Here is a 24,342-nt window from a genome sequence, read left to right on the forward strand (position 1 = left end):
GAAACAGGTGGTGGTTGTCGCCGCTTCGGTTCCAAGCCGGTCACAGCCTGAGGGAACCACTTTAAACGGTCATAATGACAGATGCCAGCCTGTTTGGCTGGGTGGCACATGTGGAAGGAACTATGACTCAGGGTCGCTGGTCCACTCAGGAGACCTCCAACAGCATAAATGTCCTGGAGTTGAGGGCGATCGGACTAGCACTGATCCACCTTCAAGACTTGGTGAAGGACCAGCATGTTTTTGGACAATATGATGGCAAAAGCTTTCGTGAACAAGGAAGGCAGGACACGGTCGAAACTCCTACAGAGAGAGGCATCTCTTCTGATGGACTGGGCAGAGATGAATCTTCTGTCCTTGAAGGCGCGACACACGTGCTAGCGCACTGGCTCAGCCAACAAACCCTGGACCCAGCAGAGTGGTCACTGAACAAATCGGTGTTTCACCAGGTTTGCAGGAGGTTTGAGACTCCAGAGGTGGACTTGTTTGCATCAGAACTAAACCACAAAGTTCCAAGGTTCCTGTCAAGAACAAAAACTCCAAAAGCAAAGGGCACAGACACGCTTCATGCAGAGTGGCCCAGGATTCTTCTGTATGCTTTCCCCCCCAGTGCAGGTGTTGCAGACGTTCTTACTCAGGGTACAGGAACTGGGGGCAGAGGTAATAGTCACAGCTCCCTTTTGGCCCAGAAGGGTCTGGTTTCAAGAGCTGATGCGGCTCAGAGTTGCCAAGCCCTGGATATTTCCCCTAAGGAAGGATCTCCTGCAACCGGGGGGGGGGGGCGCACTGTGTCTGCAACTGGAGATGCTAAAACTCACAGCATGGAAATTGAACGGAGGCTGCTGACGGAGTTGGGGTATCAAAAAGGGGTAGTAGATACTATGCTGGCTTCTAGAAGGGTATTACACTACTAATAGATTGTCCAATGCCACATGGCAGACCTTTACATCATGGTGTCAGGAACACAGTACAGACCCAATGTCAGCTAAGATAGCAGATGTGCTCGCCTTTCTTCAGGCGGGGTTGGAGAAAGGTCTTAGAACCAATACCCTTAGAAGGCAGGTAACGGCCATCTCTGCAGTGAGAGGCGAGGGGAAGGGCAAGCTGCTGTCCAGACATTCACACATCAAGCGTTTCTTAAGAGGGGTGTCTCTTCTTAATCCACCGCAGGCACACAGGTTTCCTTCTTGGAATTTGAACGTGGTGCTAGAGACCTTGAGTCACAAGCCCTTTGAGCCTATGGCCTCATGCAGTTTAAAGATGCTGACCTTTAAAATGATTTTCCTGATGGGGATTACATTGGCACGTAGAGTGTCTGAGATTAAGGCATTGTCCATTCTCAAAGACCTTTGTGTTTTCCACGAAGGAAAGATGGTCTTGAGACCTTATCCAGCTTTTGTTCCAAAAGTTAACTCATTGTTTCACAGGTCAGAGGAAATTATCCTCCCCTCTTTTTGTCCTAACCCAGAACACGAGAAGGAGAGATTATGGCACTGTCTAGACATTCGCAGAGCCTTAAACTTTTATCTGGACAGAACTAAATTGATGAGGCTGTTGGATTCCTTATTTGTCTCTTTCAGTGCTCGAGCCAAGGGTAAGGTCATTTCAAAATCTACAATCAGTAGATGGTTGCGCAGCTGCATCATCGAGGCCTATAAGGCCAGAGGCTTGGATCCTCCATCGAGTATAACAGCCCACTCCTTTAAGAGGTGCAGCCACTTCTGCAGCATATAGGGCATTCCCCTGTATGGAGGTAGTGTGCAGGGCGGCCACTTGGCGCTCAGTTCACTCCTTTACAAAGCATTATCATATCGATAAGATTGCCTCAGCCGAGGCAACTTTCAGTAGGAGGGTGGTACAAGCTGCTATTTGATCCAAAGGACTGAGTAGGCCAACCCTTGGGTACTGCTGTTATACGTCCCACTGGTTAGGACTGACCCACTACTGGGACCACTGGAGAATGGAAGATTCTGTTAACTTACCGTGAAGTCTTCCTTCTCGGTGGTTCCAGAGTGGGTCAGTCCACCCCGCCCGATCTGGGATTGGCTCAGTCATTTACATCAAACCGCTGGGAGTCCTGAGAGTTCAGGATTGGGGGTTTTCTTTGCTGTGGATTCTGTAGACCATGTAATTTCACATGGGGAATTAATAGTTGACGGAGTCCTGGTTCAGTTGTATTGAGAATTTTCCTGTTACAACTTTATGAATAAAGGAAGTTGGTTCAAACCTTACGTGCTTCCTTGGTTCATGGTCTGGGAGGGGGAACCAGATGTTATTGTAGTGTTTCTTCCCTAGGCTGCAGTTTGTTTTCTAGATTCTAGTATGGAGTCGACTGGTTTGAAGACGTCTGAAAGTTAAGGGGAAGGCACCTCCCCTCCTGGAAGGAACTTGTTTGCTGGCCCTGCCTACGGAGAGGATGAGCTAGATCCCACTGGTCAGGACTGACCCACTCTGGGACCACCGAGAAGGAAGATTTCACGGTAAGTGAACAGAATCTTCCATTCTTCTGCACTCGGCCTTCCTTATGGTCCAACTCTCAGAGCCATACATTACTACTGGGAATACCACAGTTTTGTAGAACCTTACAAAAATTTGTGGTAGGGTATGAGCTTTTGTGAATCACTGCTCACTTCAGATTCAGCTAGAAGGTGAATCCATCAGTCCTATATATTGGAAAGTGGAGTGATTTCAGATGCCAAATGACATTTGTGGGCAAAAGACAATAGCAAGTGTGATTTGATTAGGTGTGATGTAGTAGGCATGGAGAAATCAGCATTGGTAATGAGGCAGGAAACCTAGGTCAATGCCAGTTCAACGCATAATTAATGACCATGTTGAAGGCAGTTTCCTCACACAGGCTCGGGGGGGGGGGCTGACCTTTTCTTGTTTACAGACAGCCCACTAAACTTATTGTTGTTGTTAATTAATTTTATTAATTAATTAGACCAGCATGAAACCAAGGTGCCAACTTTGCTCTTGTTAGGATCTATATAATACCATCATTGGATCCAGTAAAATCAGCCATACTGTCTCAGATTCATACTGCTCATCCTCTAATGTTATTTAGCCCACCTGGGGAAGGCAGAATAGAAATCTGAAAAATGAAATAAAAATAATAAAATAAATGTATGCCATCACATGGCAGCAATGCCCTTCCCATCCTCTATAGTGGACAAATGTGCCAGTCCCTTCAACAAAGAATTAATGGACATAATTCTGACATCAGAAATCACAACATTCAAAAAACAGTGGTGGGGGACATTCAGTTGCTGACCTAAAAGTAGCAGTTACCTTACCAAGGAATTTCAAAGGGAGATTAGAAAGAGAGAGTGCTGAATTGTAACTGATAAAAACGCTCAAGATAATGCATCCCTTGGACTAAATCAAGACCTAGGTTTCCTGTTACCAGTGCTGATTTCTCCATGCCTAATACCTTTCTTCATATCACACCTAATCTAATCACACCTGCTGCTGTCATTTGCCTGCTAATGTCATTTGGCATCTGAAATCACTCCAATCAGTCCAATATACAGGACATTTATTTTATTTATTTATTTTATTTATATCCCGCCCTCCCCACCGAAGCAGGCTCAGGGCAGCTCACAGCATAAAATCACAACAGACAATTAAAATCAATAAATATTAAAATTACACATTCAACAGTTAAAACAGAATATTAATTTAGTGCTATTTCAGTGGTGACAGATGGACTCACACTTTAGCTGTATCTGAAGAAGTGAGTAGTAACTCTTGAAAGCTCATATCCTACCATAAATTTTGTTAGTCTTTAATGTGCTAATGTAGTATTTTCTACTGTTACAGACTAACACGGCTACCCATCTTGATCTAACAAAAAGGAGTTTATCATGCAGTGCCAGTCCCGTGGAAGCTTCCTTGGTCTTCCTGTTCCCAGTCAAAAGAGGATCAGTACTCACACTAATTCTCATTTCAAGATAATTTCATTCTTCCAGTTCTATATAGTCTTTCATTAATAATCCAATAAGTGCAAAGTATTCATTGAAAATGTTTACTTTTAAAAACATGCAACTTTTTTTTTTACCAGACTCTGATTTAAAATTGGGGGGAAAGGGAGTTCTTTGTATGCTTGGGTTGAAGCCAAACCCAATGGAGATGAATGTACACCAAAGCAACACACACATAGAGGTTGTACCTCTAGCTTGCTACTTCTTTTGTAATCATAATGTCTACTGACGTATTAATATCAGAGAGTAATAGTATTCTGATATTAAACTTGAAAGGTTTTTGTTTTAATTGTATTCTTGATGCTAAAAGGTGCTAAAAATGATTAATGTGGCAATCTAGCTTGTGCTAGAACTAGATAATTACTGTATGCAAGAAAAAACAAAAATATTACTTTATTTCTGATATTGGCAGTAAAGAATTCCTAGTGCCAGAAAGCAGTCCAAAATACATTAGCGTTAATTTGGGAGATTCTGGGATGCAAGGCTCACAAGAATTAAAAACATTTTTAGGAATCACTCAAGGAACAACTTGTTTCGATGTGAAGAGTGAAAGAATAACTGGTAAAGTATATTTCAGATTATTAAATTCCATTTCATTTTTCCTTCCATCCTTCCGAGGTCGGTAAAATGAGTACCCAGCTTGCTGGGGGGAAAGTGTAGATGACTGGAAAAGCAATGGCAAGCCACCCTATTAAAAACATCTGTTGTGAAAACGTTGTGATGCGATATTGGAAACGACTGGTACTTGCACAGGGGACTACCTTTACCTTTTATATACAATGAGAAGACATACTTAAAATATAAGTTTTAGTTCTATCTGTAATGCTAATCAATAAGCTAATGTTCTTTAGCTCAACCAGAACTGCACTTCTTTTTTAAAAATGTACTATCTTTTTAAAAGTCATAATATTAATCAGTGTTTACTTTTCATAGAGTAATTAATAATTTGCTTTGTTTCTAGTGTTTTCCCTTTTACACAACAGTAAAGTTTTGCAAGTATAAAGCAAAGTTTTATCCCCTTACATGTGCTATTTGGTAGAATACATATTTCAGTTTCAAATCAGCAAGTATACCTGTACTCACTGGACTTTGAATCCCAGTGGGAAAAACAGACTATAAGTGAATATATATTTAAGAAAACCACCAGGTTTTTACACATTCGCCATCATTTAAATGTATGTGCCTGCAATACTTGCAGAAGATAAGATGGCTCTTCAAACTGCATTTCTGGTTATTTGTTAAAGTTCAGTGTGGTTCTTAGTTGAGATTACTGTGAGGATTTTTTTCTAAATTGAAAGGTAGAGATCCCTTACCACTGGCCCCTAGCAGAGGGTTTCTCATGTGTCGGCATATGCAGGAGACCATATCTAATAGGATCTGGAAGGCAAAACTAGGCCATCCAGATTTATTTGTCTCTTAAGGAGTTTAGTATTTTCATCCCTTTTCTGCACCAGGAAAATAATAAAAATGAATTTTGATCTTTATTCTGACTCAATCAAATTCTATTTCTTGTCTTTGTGGGCTAGTCTTCAAAACTAGTATTTGTCTTAAAGACCATGGTGCAGAGTGGTAAACTGCAGTACTGCAGTCCAAGCTCTGCTCACAACCTGAGTTCAATCCCAGCAGAAGCTGGGTTCAGGTAGCCGGCTCAAGGTTGACTCAGCCTTCCATCTTTCTGAGGTTGGTAAAATGAGGACCCAGCTTTCTGGGGGTAAAGCGTAGATGACTGGGGAAGACAATGGCAAACCATCCCATAAAAAAAAGTCTGCCAAGAAAACATTGTGATGTGACGTCACCCCATGGGTCAGTAACAACTCGGTGCTTGCACAGGGGACTAACTTTAGTATTTGTATTAGCAGTTTATTGTTTATTTATTATGTATTAGCAGCTTTTATTTACTTATATACTTATTTAATTAAATTTATTAACTGCCCTTCCCTGTGAGCAGGGCTTACAACAATATATATACATTAAAAACCAAGTCCAGATAAAAAGTCCCTATTACTGGATGGTGAAAAGTTACAATTTCTGAGCCTCCTGGGAGTTTCCAGCAGGTGGGAGAGAGTGTGAGAGTGCCAGAATGTGTGCTGTCCCGTCACTGTCCTCAACCAAATGTCTGCCACACAAAGACCTTACCAGTGTTAGCTTTTGCTAGTATAATAAAATCTGAGGAATTCAATTTTGGTGAGGTAGCTACATTGATTCACAAGCTTTATAATTTCAGGCTATGTTAATATCTTCCTTGTTCATCTTTATGCTGCTGAAAAGCAGTCACTGGCAGTGTTGGATAATAAGCTCTCACAACGGTTAAAGAGAATACTCTAGTATTAATTTGCTCTTACATTGAAACAAGATTCAGATACCTTACTTGATATTTGTCACTCCAGAAGAACATTTGTATTGTAGAATGAAGTGTCGTTAGCTTAGATCAATTCAGGTGAATAGCTGTGTTGGTATGAAACAGCAGGACAAAGTTCAAGTCCAGTGGCGCCTTTTAAGACCAATAGTTTTATTCAAGATATAAGCTTTCATGTGCATGCACACTGTTCCAGATACATTGAAATGGAAGTTAACAGTCCATACATTATACCCATGGGACTGAGAATTAGGAATCCTCTACAATCAACTTATCCTACAAACATTGCAAAAAAATCTATGTCTCACATTCTACAAAAAGCTACTCAAACATCTGATCAGTGTCCTACATGACAAACAGGAGCTGACCAAGCAGAAACTCTCTGAACTGGACATTTCTATAACGAATCAACCTACCTGGCTAAATTTCCACAAGAAAAGATAAATCATCTACCTCTCTCAACTGGATTTGCTGGGGGGGGAACATAAAGAGAAAAAACTCTCTAACCTGCAACAGAAAGAAAAAACTCTCTAAACTGCATACTACTAGTCAGAATAACAACTCCTCCAACAATATAATCAACCTTTCATAGCACAGACTCAGCCCAGTAGAGGAATCAGTTCTTTTACCTGGACTTTCATTCTGCTTCACCAAATCAATAGAGATTATCCAGTTGTGCAGAGACCTATAAGCCTTTTATTGCTATCTACTCCTGAATGGGTACTTTCAACATACCCAAGAATAAGACAAGATAAACCATTGAAGTGGAAGAACATACAGCATCTTCACAACATACCAACACACAATCTACTAGAGACCAGCTACCATTCCTCCAACCCACCAACTGAACAAGATACTAACCACCAAATGCAATCAAAATAATAACCCTTCCTGATAGTTGCAATGCCACATTGAATCTCTACATCAAGTGTTTTTGCCTTAGACTCCAAACTGATGTGATCAACAAACACCATCACATACAATAGAATCTCAACTATGCTAAAAGGAAGACCATAGACCAGGAGTGTCAAAAATGTGGCCCAGGGACAAAAAGAGGACCCTGGAAGGCTCCTATCAGCCCCTGAGCAACTGGCTGTCATCTGATTCCTTCTCCATCTCTCTTGCTTCCTGCTGCATCACAGCTTGCCTTACCAGGCTTGCTAAATCACTCAGGAGTTACAGAGCAAAGCCTCTGATTTCTCCATTGGCTGAGGCTCCTCCCTTGGGGAGAAAGCGGGGGAGTAATAGCTTGCTTTGCCAGGCTCTTGCAGTTGCACAGCAGAGCTACTGAGCCAAACCTCTCTTCCTTCTGTTGGCTGAGACTCCTCTCCCTCCTGGTTCCCTAGGGAAGGAATGAAAGAACCACAGCTTCCTTTGTCCAGTTCCCTGGATCGCACGGGAGAGATACAAAGAAAGCACCTTTAAAGCCAAAGAGTGCTAATGTTTTAAGTTTTTTAAATCTTTGTGTTTGTCTGTGTCCTTTATAAAGTTTATATGTCTGCTACCCAGCATTACATTTTTTGTTGTTCATGGCCCAGCCCAACAAGGTCACATTTAAGTCAGATCTGGCCCTCATAACAAATGAGTTATTGAGGAAGACTCAGCATGGGTTCTGTAAGGGAAGATCTTGCCTCACAAACCTGTTACATTTCTTTGAGGGGGTGAACAAACGTGGACAAAGGAGACCCAATAGATGTTGTTTACCTTGACTTCCAGAAAGCTTTTGATAAAGTTCCTCATCAAAGGCTCCTTAGTAAGCTCGAGAGTAATGGAGTAAAACGACAGGTCCTCTTGTGGATCAAAAACTGGCTAATTAATAGGAAGCAGAGAGTGAGTATAAATGGGAACACAGGCTATGGCAAATCAAATGCAAGAATGTGATCAGACTGTGGATAATTAATACGAAGCACAGAGTGAGTATAAATGGGCAGTCTTCGCAGTGGAGGACGGTAAGCAGTGGGGTGTCGCAGGGCTCAGTACTGGGTCCCATGCTCTTTAACTTGTTCATAAATGATTTGGAGTTGGGAGTAAGCAGCGAAGTGGCCAAGTTTGCAGATGACACTAAATTGTTCAGGGTGGTGAGAACCAGAGAGGATTGTGAGGCACTCCAAAGGGATCTGTTGAGGCTGGGTGAGTGGGCGTCAACATGGCAGATGAGGTTCAATGTGGCCAAGTGCAAAGTAATGCACATTAGGGCCAAAAATCCCAGCTACAAATACAAGTTGATGGAGTGTGAACTGGCAGAGACTGACCAGGAGAGAGATCTTGGGGTCGTGGTAGATAACTCACTGAAAATGTCAAGAGACAGTGTGCAATTGCAATAAAAAAGGCCAACGCCATGCTGAGAATTATTAGGAAGGGAACTGAAAACAAATCAGCCAGTATCATAATGCCCCTATATAAATCGATGGTTCGGTCTCATTTGGAATACTGTGTACAGTTCTGGTCACCGCACCTCAAAAAGGATATTATAGCATTGGAAAAAGTGCAGAAAAGGGCAACTAGAATGATTAAAGGGTTGGAACACTTTCCCTATGAAGAAAGGTTAAAACGCTTGGGGCTCTTTAGCTTGGAGAAACATCGACTGCGGGGTGACATGATAGAGGTTTACAAAATTATGCATGGGATGGAGAAAGTAGAGAAAGAAATACTTTTCTCCCTTTCTCACAATACAAGAACTTGTGGGCATTCAATGAAATTGCTGAGCAGTCAGGTTAAAAGGGATAAAAGGAAGTACTTCTTCACCCAAAGGGTGGAATTCACTGCCACAGGAGGTGGTGGCAGCTACAAGCATAGCCAGCTTCAAGAGGGGGTTAGATAAAAATATGGAGCAGAGGTCCATCAGTGGCTATTAGCCACAGTGTGTATATGTGTGTGTGTGTATATATATATATATATATATATATAATTTTTTTTGGCCACTATGTGACACAGAGTGTTGGACTGGATGGGCCATTGGCCTCATCCAACATGGCTTCTCTTATGTTCTTATAAGTTTGACACCCCTGCCATAGACAGTCTCAGGAACAGTCCAGATATTATAATTAAAGGAGCAGATAAAGGTGAAGGCATTGTCATCATAGATAGATGGACCATATTCAGGAGGCTCCAAGACAATTTACAAATACTGCTTTGCACAAACAACCAGGGCTTTTTATCTGGGGTAATGTGGTGGTATGGAAATCCAGAACCTCTTTGTGGAAACAGATTTCTCAAAAAAACATTTAAAAGTTCATGAGGGGCACCCATGTGTTTCTCTTTCATTTCCCTCTTGAGGGTTTTGGCTCTTTTTTTTCCAGGAAAAAACCACTGCAAACAACTATCCTCAGATCCCACACAGGAATACAAAAAGAGAACTAAACAACATTATGAAGGAATTACCCCTACGCATACAGGAAAAAATCTTTTCAGACACTACAAGAACCTTGACAAGGTACTTTTAAACCTACCAAAAATTACACAAAACCTGGCAACCCAAGATGCCTCATTGTCTCAGGCAAAGGCATTCTCACTTTGGGGGTATCTGGATACTTGGACTCTGTTCTAAAGCCCTATGCCATTACTGCTCCTAGTTATTTGTGTGACACCATAGATTTACTGAGGATAATGTTTTTGTTGTTGTTGTTGTTTAGTCACACAGTCGAGTCCGACTCTTTGTGACCTCATGGACAAAGTCACGCCAGACCCTCCTGTCCTCCACCATCCTCTGAAGTTTGCTCAGATTTGTGTTAGTTACATCAGTAATGCTGTCCAGCCATCTCATCTTTTGCCGTCCCCTTCTTTTTTTGCCTTCTGTCTTTCCCAACATCAGAGTCTTCTCCAGTAAATGCTCCCTTCTCATTTGGTGGCCAAAGTATTTGAGCTTCAGCTTCAGCATCTGACCTTTCAGGGAACAGTCTGCATTGATTTCCCTTAGGACTGACTGATTTGATCTTCTTGCAGTCCAAGGGACTCTCAAGATTCTTCTCCAGCACCACATCTCAAAAGCATCTATTCTTCTGCGCTCAGCCTTCCTTATGGTCCAACTCTCACAGCCATACATTACTACTGGGAATACCATAGCTTTGAGTATACGGACTTTTGTTGGCAGGGTGATGTCTCTACTTTTTATTATACTGCCTAGGTTCGCCATAGCTATCCTCCCAAGGAGCAAACATCTTTTAATTTCATGGCTACAGTCACCATTTGCAGTGATCTTGGATCCACATTCCACATCTTGGAATGTGAAGTCTGTCACTACTTCCATGTCTTCCCCTTCTATTTGCCAAGGAGTGATGAGGCCGGATGCCATGATCTTAGTTTTTTTGATGTTGAGTTTCAAGCCTACTTTTGCGCTCTCCTCTTTCACCCTCAACAAGAGGTTCTTTAGGTCCTCCTCACTTTCTGTCATTAGAGTGGTATCATCTGCATATCTGAAGTTGTTGATGTTTTTCCCAGCAATCTTAATTTCGGTTTGTGCTTCATCCAGCTGGAATTAAGATTGCCAGGGAAAACATCAACTACGTCAGATATGCAGATGATACCACTCTAATAGCAGAAAGTGAATAGAATAATGTACCTTCAGATTAATGGCATAGCCATGGGCACCTGCATGGCACCTCAGTATGGTTACATCTTCATGGTCAAGTTGAAGCAGTGCTTTCTAAACTCCTACTCACTCACAGCTATCTTATACCTGTATTACATTGATGACATCTTTATTATCTGGGCATATGGTAAAGATGCCCTGAACAAATTTCACCAGGCGTTCATCAACTTTAACCCCACCATCAACCTGACAATGAAGCAGTCTATGCAAGAAATAAATTTTCTAGACACTGTTGTGCAAATACATGATGGATGCATAGACTTATATTGGATACCTACTGATCGACAAACATACCTAAATGTAACCAGCTACCATCCTAAACATACCAAACAATCGACTATCTACAGCCAGGTTCTACACTACAGCCACATCTGTTCTAACCCTACAGACAGAGATTATCACTCAAGGGATCTACAACAAACCTTTTTTGGAATGAAAATATCACCTGATGAAGTTTGGGTTTCCCTTGGTTCCGTTTTTGGCATGATGCGATTGGGGGCAGGGAATTGCGGAGCTCACTCTTGTGACCCTGCCCCCCCCAATTGTATGGATTGAAGGGTCCGGACACCCAGATTCTAAAGGAGGCCCCAGACATGGGTTTCTGAAGCATGGGGCACAACAAAACTCAGGGAGTTTAGCAGCAGCTGAACCCTGGGACCTTTTGTCTGTTCTGAAGCCTCTGCGCTACAATCACCATTTTGAAATGGCACCAGTCGTGACTACTGGGCGCCTAAAACAATTGGATTTAAAGCTTTTTTCTATTATAACCTGCAAATAAATACCTTCAGCAAAGAAGTTACCCATCAACTTAATTACTATTATAACACCAAACTTGACTGTTCAAAAAGAGCTGGGAAGGGACTCAGGGACCCCCCCCCCATAGAAGATCAGCTTTCAAACTTAAAAGAACTAATGTTTAATTATTGCTATTACTTTAAACAGAAGAAATTGGGTTGACTATATATATATTGACTGATTTGATTTAAAATTAAACAAGCAGGAATAGGACTTTCAATACAATACAATAAAAGGCTGTATGTGACTGTATATGTGAAAAACGTACTTTGGAATCTATTTGGACAGAAATAAATTTAACCAGAATCCAGAAAAAAAAATAGACTTTGGAAAGATTTGTCCATTGGGAAAATTTTGAGTGGACTCTCTAGTCCACTTTGTCCATTCTGCTATTGGACTGAGTTATACCATGGGGAAGATGATATATCAAGCAGATAATGAAATTACTCAAAAAGATTTTACGGTTGCTATGCTCCCCATAGAGCGGGAAATTGGTCTCTTAGCAGATCTTTTAACAGACCAGATACAAAAGCTTCTCGAGAAATGTAATAAATTAGAAAATACACAGGACCAAACATCTCAAGGAGTACAAGATCTGTTTTATGAGTCAGGAAAGGTGGAAACGTCTGAGAATGGGCTGCCCAAATATAAAATGGAAGAGGGAAACATATTTCTGCTGGAGGAAGAGAAACCACAAGCCATCAAGATAGAGGAGTGGAGGAGTGAACTCGACATGGTTCCCATGCTTTTTGTGAAGCTAGTGAGAAATGGAAGGGAGAAGCTTTCCAATTCAATAAAAATCTGCAGAATTATTGCAAGAATCAAGAGGATTAAAACCTGGAAGGCCTTCAAAAAGAAGCGACTGCACCATCCAATTAATGGCTTTGCCATGCCTGTAAGCCGCCCTGAACCTGCCTTGGCGGGGAGGGCAGGGTATAAATAAAATTTTATTATTATTATTATTATTATTATTATTATTAATTAGTATGAGACTTTTTCTCAAACTAAATTGGAACTTTAATTCTTAATGGACATATGATTTTTAACATTAAAAAGGCTTAAAAATTATATGGGATAACGGAAATTAAATTTGATAAAGTAAAAATTTAAATACTAAATGGTCAAAAAGGTGGGTTTTGTTAAAAGGGTTATTGTCATTTCCTTATTAAAATGTTTTTCATGATGATGTTTAAAATGGGAGATTGTAAGGGTTTATTTGTAAAAGATTCTGGAATTCTTTTTTTCCTATATTTTTATTTTTAAATTGAACTGGAAGCTTGATTTTTTGGGGGGGGATTTATGAATTGTAAAATGAAAGTTTAAATAATTATGTGGTATAAAGGAATTTAGATTTAATAAGGTGAAAAGTTATTATGATCTATCCTAAAGGTGAACCTTGATGGTGTTGTTGAAAATGAAGGCCTTCAGTATTATATAAGCATTAAGAGTAATAAGGTAAAATGATTTTTGGATATAAGTACAAGGTGGATAAAATAACACATAACTACAAATGACCATGGAAACTTAAAAATAGTTTATCTTCTTATATTCTTAATGAATCTAGAAGTTTTGAAAGTTATTCTTACACTTCGAAAATTAAATCTATAATTTAAAGTATTTTGGGGTATAAATTCTTAAATTGAAAATTTAGAGTTATATTAGAATGCCTATATGTACATGCATGAACAAAGTCATAAGTTTTTAAGATATTGGTTATTAGTAACTTGAGATTGTGATCTCAATATGCATAAGTATGGTGGTGACTGTGAGACCAATTAAGTACAAGAAACATTAAGTTTGGAGCTCTACCTTTTAAAATATTGTTGCTAGAAGATTTCTGTATTAGAAAATTCCTATAAACGGTTTTTAGATGTCAAAAGTATATATTCTCTAGATTAATTACCAGAATTTCTCTGTTAAGATGATGAGGATGAGAAGATGATGAGGATGTAAGAACTTGGTAATGAAAAATGATACATGAGATATGGAAATTTGCTAATGGAAAATGATATTGAGATCTGGTAATTGTATTTAAATATCTTATAAGACTACAGGAAGGAGTTTATATTAGCAACATAAAGATTTAAAATACCTATAGAAGATTAGGGTAGTATTTTTCCAATGTTTGAGTACTTGCAAGTATTGTGAAGTAGTTTTCTTCTGTTTGTTTTTCTCTGCACTGTTTTTCTTTAGTATGTAATGACGAAGCTATTATTTTGTAAACTGTATTTCCCCCCCCCTTTCCCCCCTTTCTCCATGTCCTTCCTTTTCTTTTAAACTTAATAAAAATCCTAAAACAAGAAGTTTGGGTTTCCCTTGAACAAAACAAACTGCACCATCTGGCAGGATTGTGCCTTGCTCACCTGCTTGATGGTTTACAACCATCCTGACAGGAAATATTACAAATTCATTTTGACCTGTATCCCCTTCCCCACACTATATCCTCTTCTGCTTCTCCAGGAAGTCTTCATATCTTCTCCACTTTGCATGCATCCTTCTTTCCTTCCCACTCACCAATCAACCTTTCATCTATATGCCTCCCCAATCAATAGCATAATTTTTAGTTTACTTTATTTATACTCTACTCTTTTCCCATTAGGGATCCAAAACACCTTACCTGTCTCTTCTCCTCTGTTTTATTTTCACAGCAACCCAGTAAGTAGATTAGGTTAGCAGTGTATAACTGGTCCAACTTCATCCAGCAAGCTTCCATGGCAGAGAGGGCATTTGAACCTAGGTCTCCCAGATCTCAAACCACTTCACTGCATTGGCTGTCAGCTTTCCCTCCTTCCTTCCCCCGGAAGGCTTTCCCTGGGAAAGTCTGTCTGGTTCAGTTGCAAAAGTTGTGCACTAGGAAATTGCTCAGGTGGGTTGTCAGGTAAATTGGCATCAAATAGTAGCCGCCACCATACCTGGTGAGCTGCACAAATTGCAGGGTACTGAGTTGCTTGCTGATTGCTGCTAAACCTCGCCCTAAATTAGTCCTAACTGGGGCAAGAAGGAGGGGGAGCAAGGCTGGCCTAGGAAGCCAAATTGCCTTGGAAAGGGCCTGCCCTGTCACTAGCGACTTTTAATGACAAAAACCAAGGTTTGAAGGCTGGAAATATTATTATAGCTGCCTGACAACTCTCACAATGGCCACTGGGATCTCAGAGGGCGTGAGGCCAAGCACTCCATGGGTTAACAAGAGTATTAGAAGACCTAGTCCAGTTTGCAGGTGTTCATGATCTCTTTGTTTCTACAGCTTATAGTTCCTTATCTCTTTTAAGGCCGGACTCAAGAATGTGGTAATTGGTTATTCATGGGAATCAGTTCTCAGTTGTATAACCAGATGAGAGGGGGGATTAGGAGCAGTTGCCAACATCCTCTGTAAAGTTCCACTGAAAAAGAACACTGATTAGATCCAAGTGACCACCTGATGCCAGATGGTAAAAAGCTATATTAAGGGTATAGGCTAGAGAAAGTCATACTAAAACTGTTCTAATGCCATGCTGATTTGCTTAAATATGCTATACTTCATTATGATGGACTGCAACATATAGAATGCATTTATGCTGCAAGAAGGTTTGCCATCTAATATCAAGGTATTCAGTGTATATAAAAAAGTTAACCTAAGGGGACCCAGCAGGGTCTCTGACAGAGGGCATCCATGTCTTAAAGATAAAGCTGCTGCTTCTATTATATCTGGGGTGGGGTAACCCCCTGCCCAATGTGTTTTATTTTAGATTTTTCTGCAAAGCTGTGGCTTTGCTCAAGTTTTTAGAAAGAACTGTCTTGTCTTTTTGTGGTTCCAGGCTCTGGATTTAAGTATCCACAAATGGGGCCATGCTGAGAATTAGGTATATTGATTTATATTCACTTCTTATAATCTTGTATCTTTTTTTAAAAAAAACAACAACTTAGGTATTCTTTGCTGAAGATGTAGGGTCGAACAAAGGAGCCATCATTGGACTAATGGTGGGAGGTGTTGTCATCGCAACAGTGATTGTAATTACTTTGGTGATGCTAAAGAAGAAACAGTATACATCAATTCATCATGGTGTAGTGGAGGTGAGTGAAGTCCATATTACAGAGAAATGTTGTTCCATTAATTAAAGCAGCAGCAAACTATGGTGAACAGAAATGCATGATGCATTGTGACTTATGTTGATTGAATTAAAATTAATTCTCTGGCCTGCCCCTGTCTTCAGATACATCTGGTTTTCCAGATAACATTACTAGTTTTTTGTAAGGAGAATTGGCCAGCATAGTATTACATCTGGTCTCAAATTATGAATGTTAAATACAAACCATATACAACACAGTCTGTGTTCCAGGCCCTGTAAAGGTGTAGTAGTGTTTTCATTTAATTTTTGTTTTCTCCAGGAAGCAAATTGTGTGTTAACCTAACAAAAGTAGTTTTTTGCCAACAGAAGGAAAAAAGAATTTTTGCCAATCTTTCCTCTCCCACTCCAGACACCATACAGTTTCCAATTCGGGGTTAGAAAATATCTGGATATTTGGGTGTGGAGCCTGGGGATGATGGTGAGTTTAGGGGAAGGGAGGAACCTTAGTGAGGAATAATACTGTGTACTCTCCAAAGCATCCATTTTCTTCAGGGAAGATAATCCCTGCAGTGTGTAGATCAGTTGTAAATTCAAAAATTGCAACAGTTTTCAGAAGGGTGGGTATTCTGAGGGGTACTAGTGAAATATTCTTATTTAGAATATGCTACACCATGTGGTGTTCACAGAGAATTATATAGTACAGTCCAATTCCAATAACCTTGAATGGCATAATGATAGCTTATAATATAGTAGAATCATTATATCTTCTGAAAATGTCTGTGAAGGTTTATCTGGAATAGCAAGATGAAATTGAAATTACTAGGTGTATTATCTTGAAATTATTAGGTGTATCCTAATAATTGCATTTTGAACAGTATAGTACCTAGTAGGGATGGGCATGAACTGAGAAAATGTGGTTCATTGTGGAACCATGGGCCAAACCGGGAGGCTCGTTCACAAACAAAACTGTAAACTCCATTTAAAGAGACCATTAAATGGACTTTACAAAAAGCCCAAAAAACAGTTTAAAGCAGGGGTGTCGAACTCATTTCTTATGATTGAACATAAATGAGACCTTGTCGGGCTGGGCCATCCGTGTCATAGAATGTAATACCAGGTAGCAAACATAAAATTTATAAAGGGCACAGACAAACACAATTAAAGGGTATGTTTTTTTAACTTAAAATAAAACATGCTTAAAACATTAGCATGCTTGCAATATTTTGTTTTACAGTCTCTGATAAATGCTATCTCTTGCTATAGATTATTCCGGAAATACCTCTTCCGGTCTCTCTTCCGGAAATACCTCTTCCGGTCTTCGACGGGGCGCCGCTGAAAGCGGCGCACCGGGTTAGGAGTCTGGGAGTCTTACTGGAGCCTTCATTATCAATGGAGGCCCAGATTGTAGCCACTGCCAAGTCAGCCTTTTTCCACTTGAGGCGGGCAAGGCAGTTGGCTCCCTTCCTAGAGCGCCAAGATCTGGCAACGGTACTTCACGCAACGGTCACCTCGAGACTGGATTACTGTAATGCCCTCTACATGGGGCTGCCTCTGTACCGAACCCGGAAGCTGCAGCTGGTGCAGAACGCAGCGGCCGGACTGTTACTGGGGCTCCCTAAATGGGAGCATATACAGCCTGGGCTGCGCGAGCTGCACTGGCTGCCAGTTACATACCGGGTTCGTTACAAAGTGCTGGTCATCACCTTTAAAGCCCTATATGGTCGAGGACCTGTCTACCTTAGGGACCGTCTTTCCCCATACGAACCCCAGAGAGCACTGAGGTCAGCTGGAAAAAACTTGCTGACCACCCCCGGACCAAGAGAGGTGAAGCTGCAATGCACCCGTAATCGGGCCTTCTCCTCTGTAGCCCCGAACCTATGGAACCAACTTCCAGAGGAAATGCGGGCCCTGCGGAACCTTGAACAATTCCGCAGGGCCTGCAAAACTTTCCTCTTTCGACTGGCTTTCGCTGATGAAGGAAGTGATTGCTGATGAAGGAAGTGACTGCTAAGGATTACCGCCATCATATAAAGAACAAACAGCACTAGCACTTTTATTACTAATTAATTAATCAATTTTAAACTTATTAGAATTTTAACGTTAAATGTAACTTTGTTGTTTTGTTGTTTTTGTATAATTGAATGATGTTGTCAGCCGCCCTGAGCCTGCTTTGGCGGGGAGGGCGGGATATAAATAAAATTACCTACCTACCTACCTACCATCAAAAACTGCAGACAATGTCTGTGTTGTACCAGTCTTGAATATACTCTTCAGGTGTTGTTCAGGTGTGCACATCTTTAAGCTGCAAACTCACTTTTGATTTATTGACATTCATTACAGAGATCTTATAGTCAATGCTTTGAGCCTAAGATTCAGAGGAAAACATGAAACAACTGGGCATTGTGAGCTTTTGTACATAAATTGCTTCATGTGCTGGTCAAGAACATGTGAAGGCACCATGGCAAAGACTGAGGACTATGTGCTTGTCTACAAAACTAGAGTCTTCCCTTCCCCAGAAAAATAACTACGCTCCTATGTGACATTAGGACAGAGAGACAGCCATGCACGAGATCAGTATCAGCCTACTATCTAGGAAATCTAAGTTCAAGATCCCCAATTAAAGCAAAGAAAAATCAAGGGAAATTTGCTGGGAAAACTGGACTGGACGCACACTCTCAGCCTGATCCTGGCTTGTTATTATTTCTCTTCTAAATAGTTCACATGCTTTCCTATTGAGAAAGACTGGAGGGCATGAATACATTGAAAAAGAGGGGGACCCAGTTACACCCATAACAAGCCCACAAAACTCTCTCTTTCTCTCTCTCTCTCTGTGACGCAAGACAAAAAGCTCATACCGTCGATAAAACATCACTGGTCTTAAAAGTGCTCTCTTTGTATCTCTCCTGATGGTGGGAACTGGACAAAGGAAGCTCTGGCTCTTTCTTTTCTTTCCCCAAGACACGAGGAGGGGAAGGAGCCTCAGCCACTACAAGGAAGAGAGGCTTGGCTCAGTGGCTCTGCCATGTGATTGATTGAACCTGGCAAACTTAATCAGCCCAGTGAGCTATAGAGCCAAGCTCCTTCATTGGCTGACGTCCCTCCCCCTTCTTTTCGGAAAAGGGAGGGGGAAAAGGGGAAGAGCGAGGAGAAGCTGCTTTGCTGGCTGACTTATCAGGGGAGAAACACAAAATGGTGACTGAAGAAAGGAGGTGAGGAAGAAGGAAGCAGACAACAGTCAGTTGATGGAGGGCCTGATTGGAGCCCTCTGGGGGCCGAATCCAGCCCACAGGCCATATGTTTGACACACCTAGTTTAAAGGGACTTCAGAAGACAGCCCAAAATACAGCTGCACAGTGGGGAGGCACTCCCTGCTGTGCAAGTCTTTCAAGCTGTATTCCGCAGTCCATTTAAAAGTTGAAAGAGAATGCAGAAGACAGCTCAAAACAGCTGAGCAACTGGGAGGAACAGAAGGCAGGGGTTTAAAGAAAGTCAAAGTCCCTTTAAAACCCCACTTTCTGCTTTTTCCACAAACTGCTCTGAAAGTTTGTGGAAATTTATGACAGTAAACCCATCATGAAATATGGACTGGGCAAAATGTGTCATGAATTTTGCTTAGTGTTTCAATTTGTACCCATCCCTGGTACCTAGCATACTTGTTGATGTGGGGAGGGGGATATTTTTCTTATTTTTCCACAGTGTGCTTATTGAATGTATCAATAGTAAGTGAATGTACCTGTTACTGGATATATTTACATGCAGCAAGTAATGGTGTAGAAATTCCTGAACTATGGAAGTTTCCTAAAAGTTTGGTCATAAATTTCTGCTTGTTTTGGTGCACTGCACTCTGTTTTTGAAAGAGATTTTGAACTTCAAAATGAGTCCTCAATTACTGTTGTAGGTATATATTCTAAAGTAACAAGAACGATCACACTTCATGGGAAACATGCGTGTAAGCAAATTTTCAGAGAAAGACAGACTTTTAAAATGTATAATATTCATTATTAGGTCTGCAAAACATCAGCAAATCCATTACTATATGCAGTCTCCATATGCCAGATGGCTTCTAAAAGAAATAATAGTATGGTAGCAAAAATCCTTCCAAAGTCAGTAAAATGAGTACCCAGCTTGCTGGGGGGAAAGTGTAGATGACTGGGGAAGGCAATGGCAAATCACCCCGTAAAAAGTCTGCCGTGAAAACATTGTGAAAGCAATGTCATCCCAGAGTCGGAAATGACTGGTGCTTGCACAGGGAACCTTTCCTTTCCTGTAGACTTATGGGGAAATTGTAGATTTCTAGTCTTGCTGTGGGCTGGAGGGCAGGGGCTTTATGTAAACTTAACTCATTTACTTTTGCAGCATTTCTTGTACTTCTGGTTTTGCAACAGGGGACTGCATTCAAAAATATAAAATCTCTCATAGCAGTGATAGCGTTTAAGAGAGAAAGAGAGAAAGCTAGTCTCTTAACAAGAAATGTAAAATACTGAATCACATTATGAATCCCTCACCATCTTTTTCCAAATGTGAAATTTCTGCAGTTTAGAGTTGTAAGACATCCTTTAGTCATAAAATCGAAGCCGTGGTGGCAAATCCCACCATACTGATTTGTTGCAGTCACCGGGACTGTACTGCACCAACTATGGCTCACACTCTGTCACCACTTCCCACTAACATTGGGTAGCCTCTCTGTCACCCGCCCACTGTAGCCTTCCCCACATTTTTGCAGGATTGGCTCATAATCCATCTCTGACGTCCATTGGCTGATTCTGCGCTCCCTCACCCACCACCAGCCCTATCGGGAAAGAGTCCCACCAAAAGGCCACTAACCTTTGAGCAAGACAGTTTTCTGCTGACAAATTCTTTTGTGGGCTTACTGATCAGTATTGTCTCTCCTCAGGGCCCTGGCTATCTTTCTTCTCATTTTCTTTCTCTCGCTCCTTTCTTTCCCTCTTTTTTCTACCTCTCCATTCTGTTCTCAGTATCTCTGTCTTTCATTCTTTTTATTATATTCTGTCTGTCTACCTTCCTGCCTTTAATCCACCCAGTCAGTAGCAGTTACATCAACTGACAAGGAATATTCGTTCACAGCAGGGAGGGGCCACTTCACCAGCAGAGAAACAGAGGGAAAGAAGGGGAGGCTTGCAGTAGCTTTCTTTACAGTGCCAGCTGCTTGATGCTACTGGCCATTTCCTCCCCAGGAACCACTGTTGCCAACCTCCAAGTGCTTGGTCCCCCCCATGTGAAGAAAGATTGTCCTTTTCCCATGTAGAGGCTGCAAATGGCAGAGATCACCTCCCCTTGAAGTGTGTGTGTATGGGGGAAGGAATGCCTTCACTTGGGTGGGTGGTATTTGTTTTGGGGGGTTGTGTGTGTGTGTTAGGATTTCTCTTTAAAAGGCAGTGCTCAAACTCTTGTGTTAAAAGACACAGCAGTAGTACAAATACATTTTATGTGTTTTGTTTGTAAGCATTCATGATTATTTTCAGATAGTGGAAGTTTTTTAAAAATACTTTTTTGGAATGTAAAATGACTCTATACTGTAATACTCTATGGAAAATGAAATTAATCAAACTAATCTATGGAGTACTATATTCTAAGCAAGAATGTTTTGCCACTAAACCAGAGAGCCAATTTGGTGTAATGTTTAAGTATGTGGACTCTAATCTGGGAGAACCAGTTTTGATTCCCCATCCTTCACATGCACCTTGGAACAATCAAAGTTCTTAAAAGAACTGCTCTCTCAAGAGCTCTCTCAGCCCCACCTACCTTACAGAGTGTCTGTTGTGGGGAGTGGAAGGAAAGGGGATTGTAAGCTGCTCTGAGACCCTGAGTGAAGAGCATGGTATAAATCCAATCTCTTCTCTTCTTCTTCTAAACTCTTTATCCATTTATCTAAAACCAGGAATGCCTACGCAACTGAAAACTGAAAATCTCCAGATTTGCATCTTTCATCTTTGGTTTTTATTTACATAACTAAATAGCACTTAAATAGTTTTGAAAAAATATATAAAAATCAAAAATAATTCAAGAAAATGTTGTAGTTTAAAATAACAGAAGAGTTCCAAAAGCATCTGTCAGTTCATAGCATCCAAGCAATAGAACAGCAAAATTCAGAAAAAAGAGTGCTTATAAACATTTTGTCATCTGCCAACACAGGAACATAACTGTATTCCATCTTTTATCTGCCATAGGTGGATGCTGCAGTGACACCAGAGGAACGCCACCTTTCTAAGATGCAGCAAAATGGATATGAAAATCCAACCTACAAGTTCTTTGAACAGATGCAAAACTAGAACACCACAGCAGCCTCATGAGTTGGACAGCAAAATGATTGCTTCACTGCCCATTGGTGTTCAATTATAGAAAATTGTGGAAACAAACAAAAATGAAAAAAACCAGTTTTATTATTTACTCATCGCCTTTTGACAGCTGTGCTGTAACACAAGTAGATGCCTGAACTTGAATTATAAAATCAGTAATGTATTCTCTCTTTACATTTCATTCTTTAAACTACATTATTAATGAATGTTTTTGTGTACTGTAAAGTTTAGCTGTACTTAACTAGTGCATGAATAGATTATTTCCCAATTATTTATCATATAGCTCCTTTAGCCAGTTGTATATTATTCTTGTGATTTGTGATGAAAAAAATAAGTCCTAATTGAAATATGCTTTAAGAATTGATGGGGGATGCTTTCTGTGTATGTGGGGTTGAGCTGCTTCTCTTTGCTGATTTTTTTCCTTTTTCTGATCACTATGCATTTTAAAGTCAAGATGACTTTTTTTTAGAAAAGTATTCCAGACGAGTTGAAATTATTTTCCTCTGCATTTTATTGTACAGATTGTTGCTTCTGCTGTACTAGTGATGTAGAAATCATGGGAATACATGTTTGTTTCTTTGTGCCTGTTTTATGTGCACACCTTAGGCATTAAGGGGGTAAACTTTTTTCTTGTACCTTTCCATCTTAAAAAAAGAATCCCTGTTAATTGTAAGCACTTTTATAGGGGGGTGGGAAAAAGTGCCTGCTGGTTGAAAAATTAATGGGGATCCTACAAACGTTTCTGCAGGATGATTGTACAGAATCATTGCTTATGAATTGATAGCTTTCTACACTGTGTTACATAAATAAATTACAGATAAAACCATCGGGCAAGTGTTTTATTTGAATGGAGAAATAAGTATTTTGGGGGTGTCTTTAATAGTAACCTTTGAATTTCACACTTAGGGCTTGGGTTAGGGTGTTTCCCCCCCAAAATAGACATGAATAATAGAATTCCCATTTTGAATGTAGTAGAACAAAATGGCAGTGGGTGAGAGGGGTGTTTGCTTGGGCATGCCTTCCCCTCTACAATGTCTTTTTTCAGTTTGTATAATAGTGTTTTAATGTAAATAAATACATTCCTGGAGGAGCTCTCTTGTACTGGTGTGATTCTGTAACTGCTATCTTAAGCGGTACCTTTGGCTTGTTTTGTATGTTGTTACAGAATGAAATTTGAGTTTCCCCTCTAAATATAGAAAATGGACACTTGTTCACTGCACTTTTTTAACACTGAAGGTTTCTTATTGAAGTTGATAAAGCAATTGCCCACCTTCCCATTCATTGTCAAGTCACTGTAGCTTAAAACTACCTAATATCATGTGCAATTAACATGTCCAATAAGGTCTTTAAAAGAACCCTCTTCCTCAGTGCTCCATTTTAGAGTATTCCTCTAGCTTATATAATTTCCTACACCTGTGATAGTGTCAACATTCAAAGTAGCTATTTTATTCCCAATTGTGTAGTTGCATCTCCCTGTCGTTTATCTGAATATAAATAGAAATTATCTCCTAATTGGCTAACCTGCTCAGCCTCATTTTCTTTGAACAACTCAGCAGAACACAGAATTTAGTAGAGCCCAGGATTCTTGAAAACCTTTTTTTTTCTGCCTTTCTTCAACTCCCAATTCTTTGATGGGATGTTAACACCAGCATCAATAGTGATGCGTTTGAGTGTGATCTTAAATGTCTCGCCACATCAGCATTTTCCCATCTTCATCATGTCAGTCAACTGGTTCCCTACCTCACTTCCCGTAACTTAGTTCCAGTGATCCATGCAATGTTCACCTTCAGGTTGGACTACTGTAACTCACTGTACATAGGGCTACCCTTGAGTTCATTCTGAAAACTCCAGCTGGTTCAGAATGCAGCAGTGTCCCTCACAGGAATACCACTTAGAGCCTATATGCAACAGGTGCTCCGCCAGCTGCACTGGCTCCCAGTTGAATATTGAATCATGTTCAATATTCTGGTTTTAACCTTTAAAACCTTATGCTATCTAGAACCAACATATCTTCAGGACCATCTTTCCTGGAATGTCCCCCAAAGAGTGCTATGCGCTATGGATCAACATCTGCTGGCAATCTCCAGCTCAAAGGACTTCTGAATAGCCTCTACCAGGTAAATCACCAAGAAAAGCTCTCTGTGCAACAAAAAAACTAATTATACATCATACTCAACTTATCCAGTGTTTACTAATAAATAATTATAATAATAGCTCACAGTGATAAACAATTTTACAACAAAAAATTCCTCCAGAACAA

At 40.5% G+C, this 24,342-nt stretch overlaps 1 protein-coding gene across 4 annotated transcripts in view; it reads left to right on the plus strand.

Moving 5' to 3' along the window:
* The window catches only part of APP (amyloid beta precursor protein), a 295,204-nt gene extending 272,032 nt beyond the window's left edge, over positions 1 to 23,172 (plus strand). For all 4 annotated transcript variants that reach the window (XM_060234377.1, XM_060234378.1, XM_060234376.1 and 1 more), the window contains 2 exons: positions 15,623 to 15,769; positions 21,954 to 23,172. In XM_060234377.1, coding sequence (XP_060090360.1) covers positions 15,623 to 15,769; positions 21,954 to 22,055 — 249 coding nt within the window. In that variant the 3' untranslated portion in view covers positions 22,056 to 23,172. The remainder of the gene's footprint in view (positions 1 to 15,622; positions 15,770 to 21,953) is intronic.
* The last annotated feature ends 1,170 nt before the right edge of the window (positions 23,173 to 24,342 follow it).

Source organism: Heteronotia binoei, chromosome 3 (genome assembly GCF_032191835.1).
Source record: "Heteronotia binoei isolate CCM8104 ecotype False Entrance Well chromosome 3, APGP_CSIRO_Hbin_v1, whole genome shotgun sequence".
NCBI classification, from domain to species: Eukaryota; Metazoa; Chordata; class Lepidosauria; order Squamata; family Gekkonidae; genus Heteronotia; species Heteronotia binoei.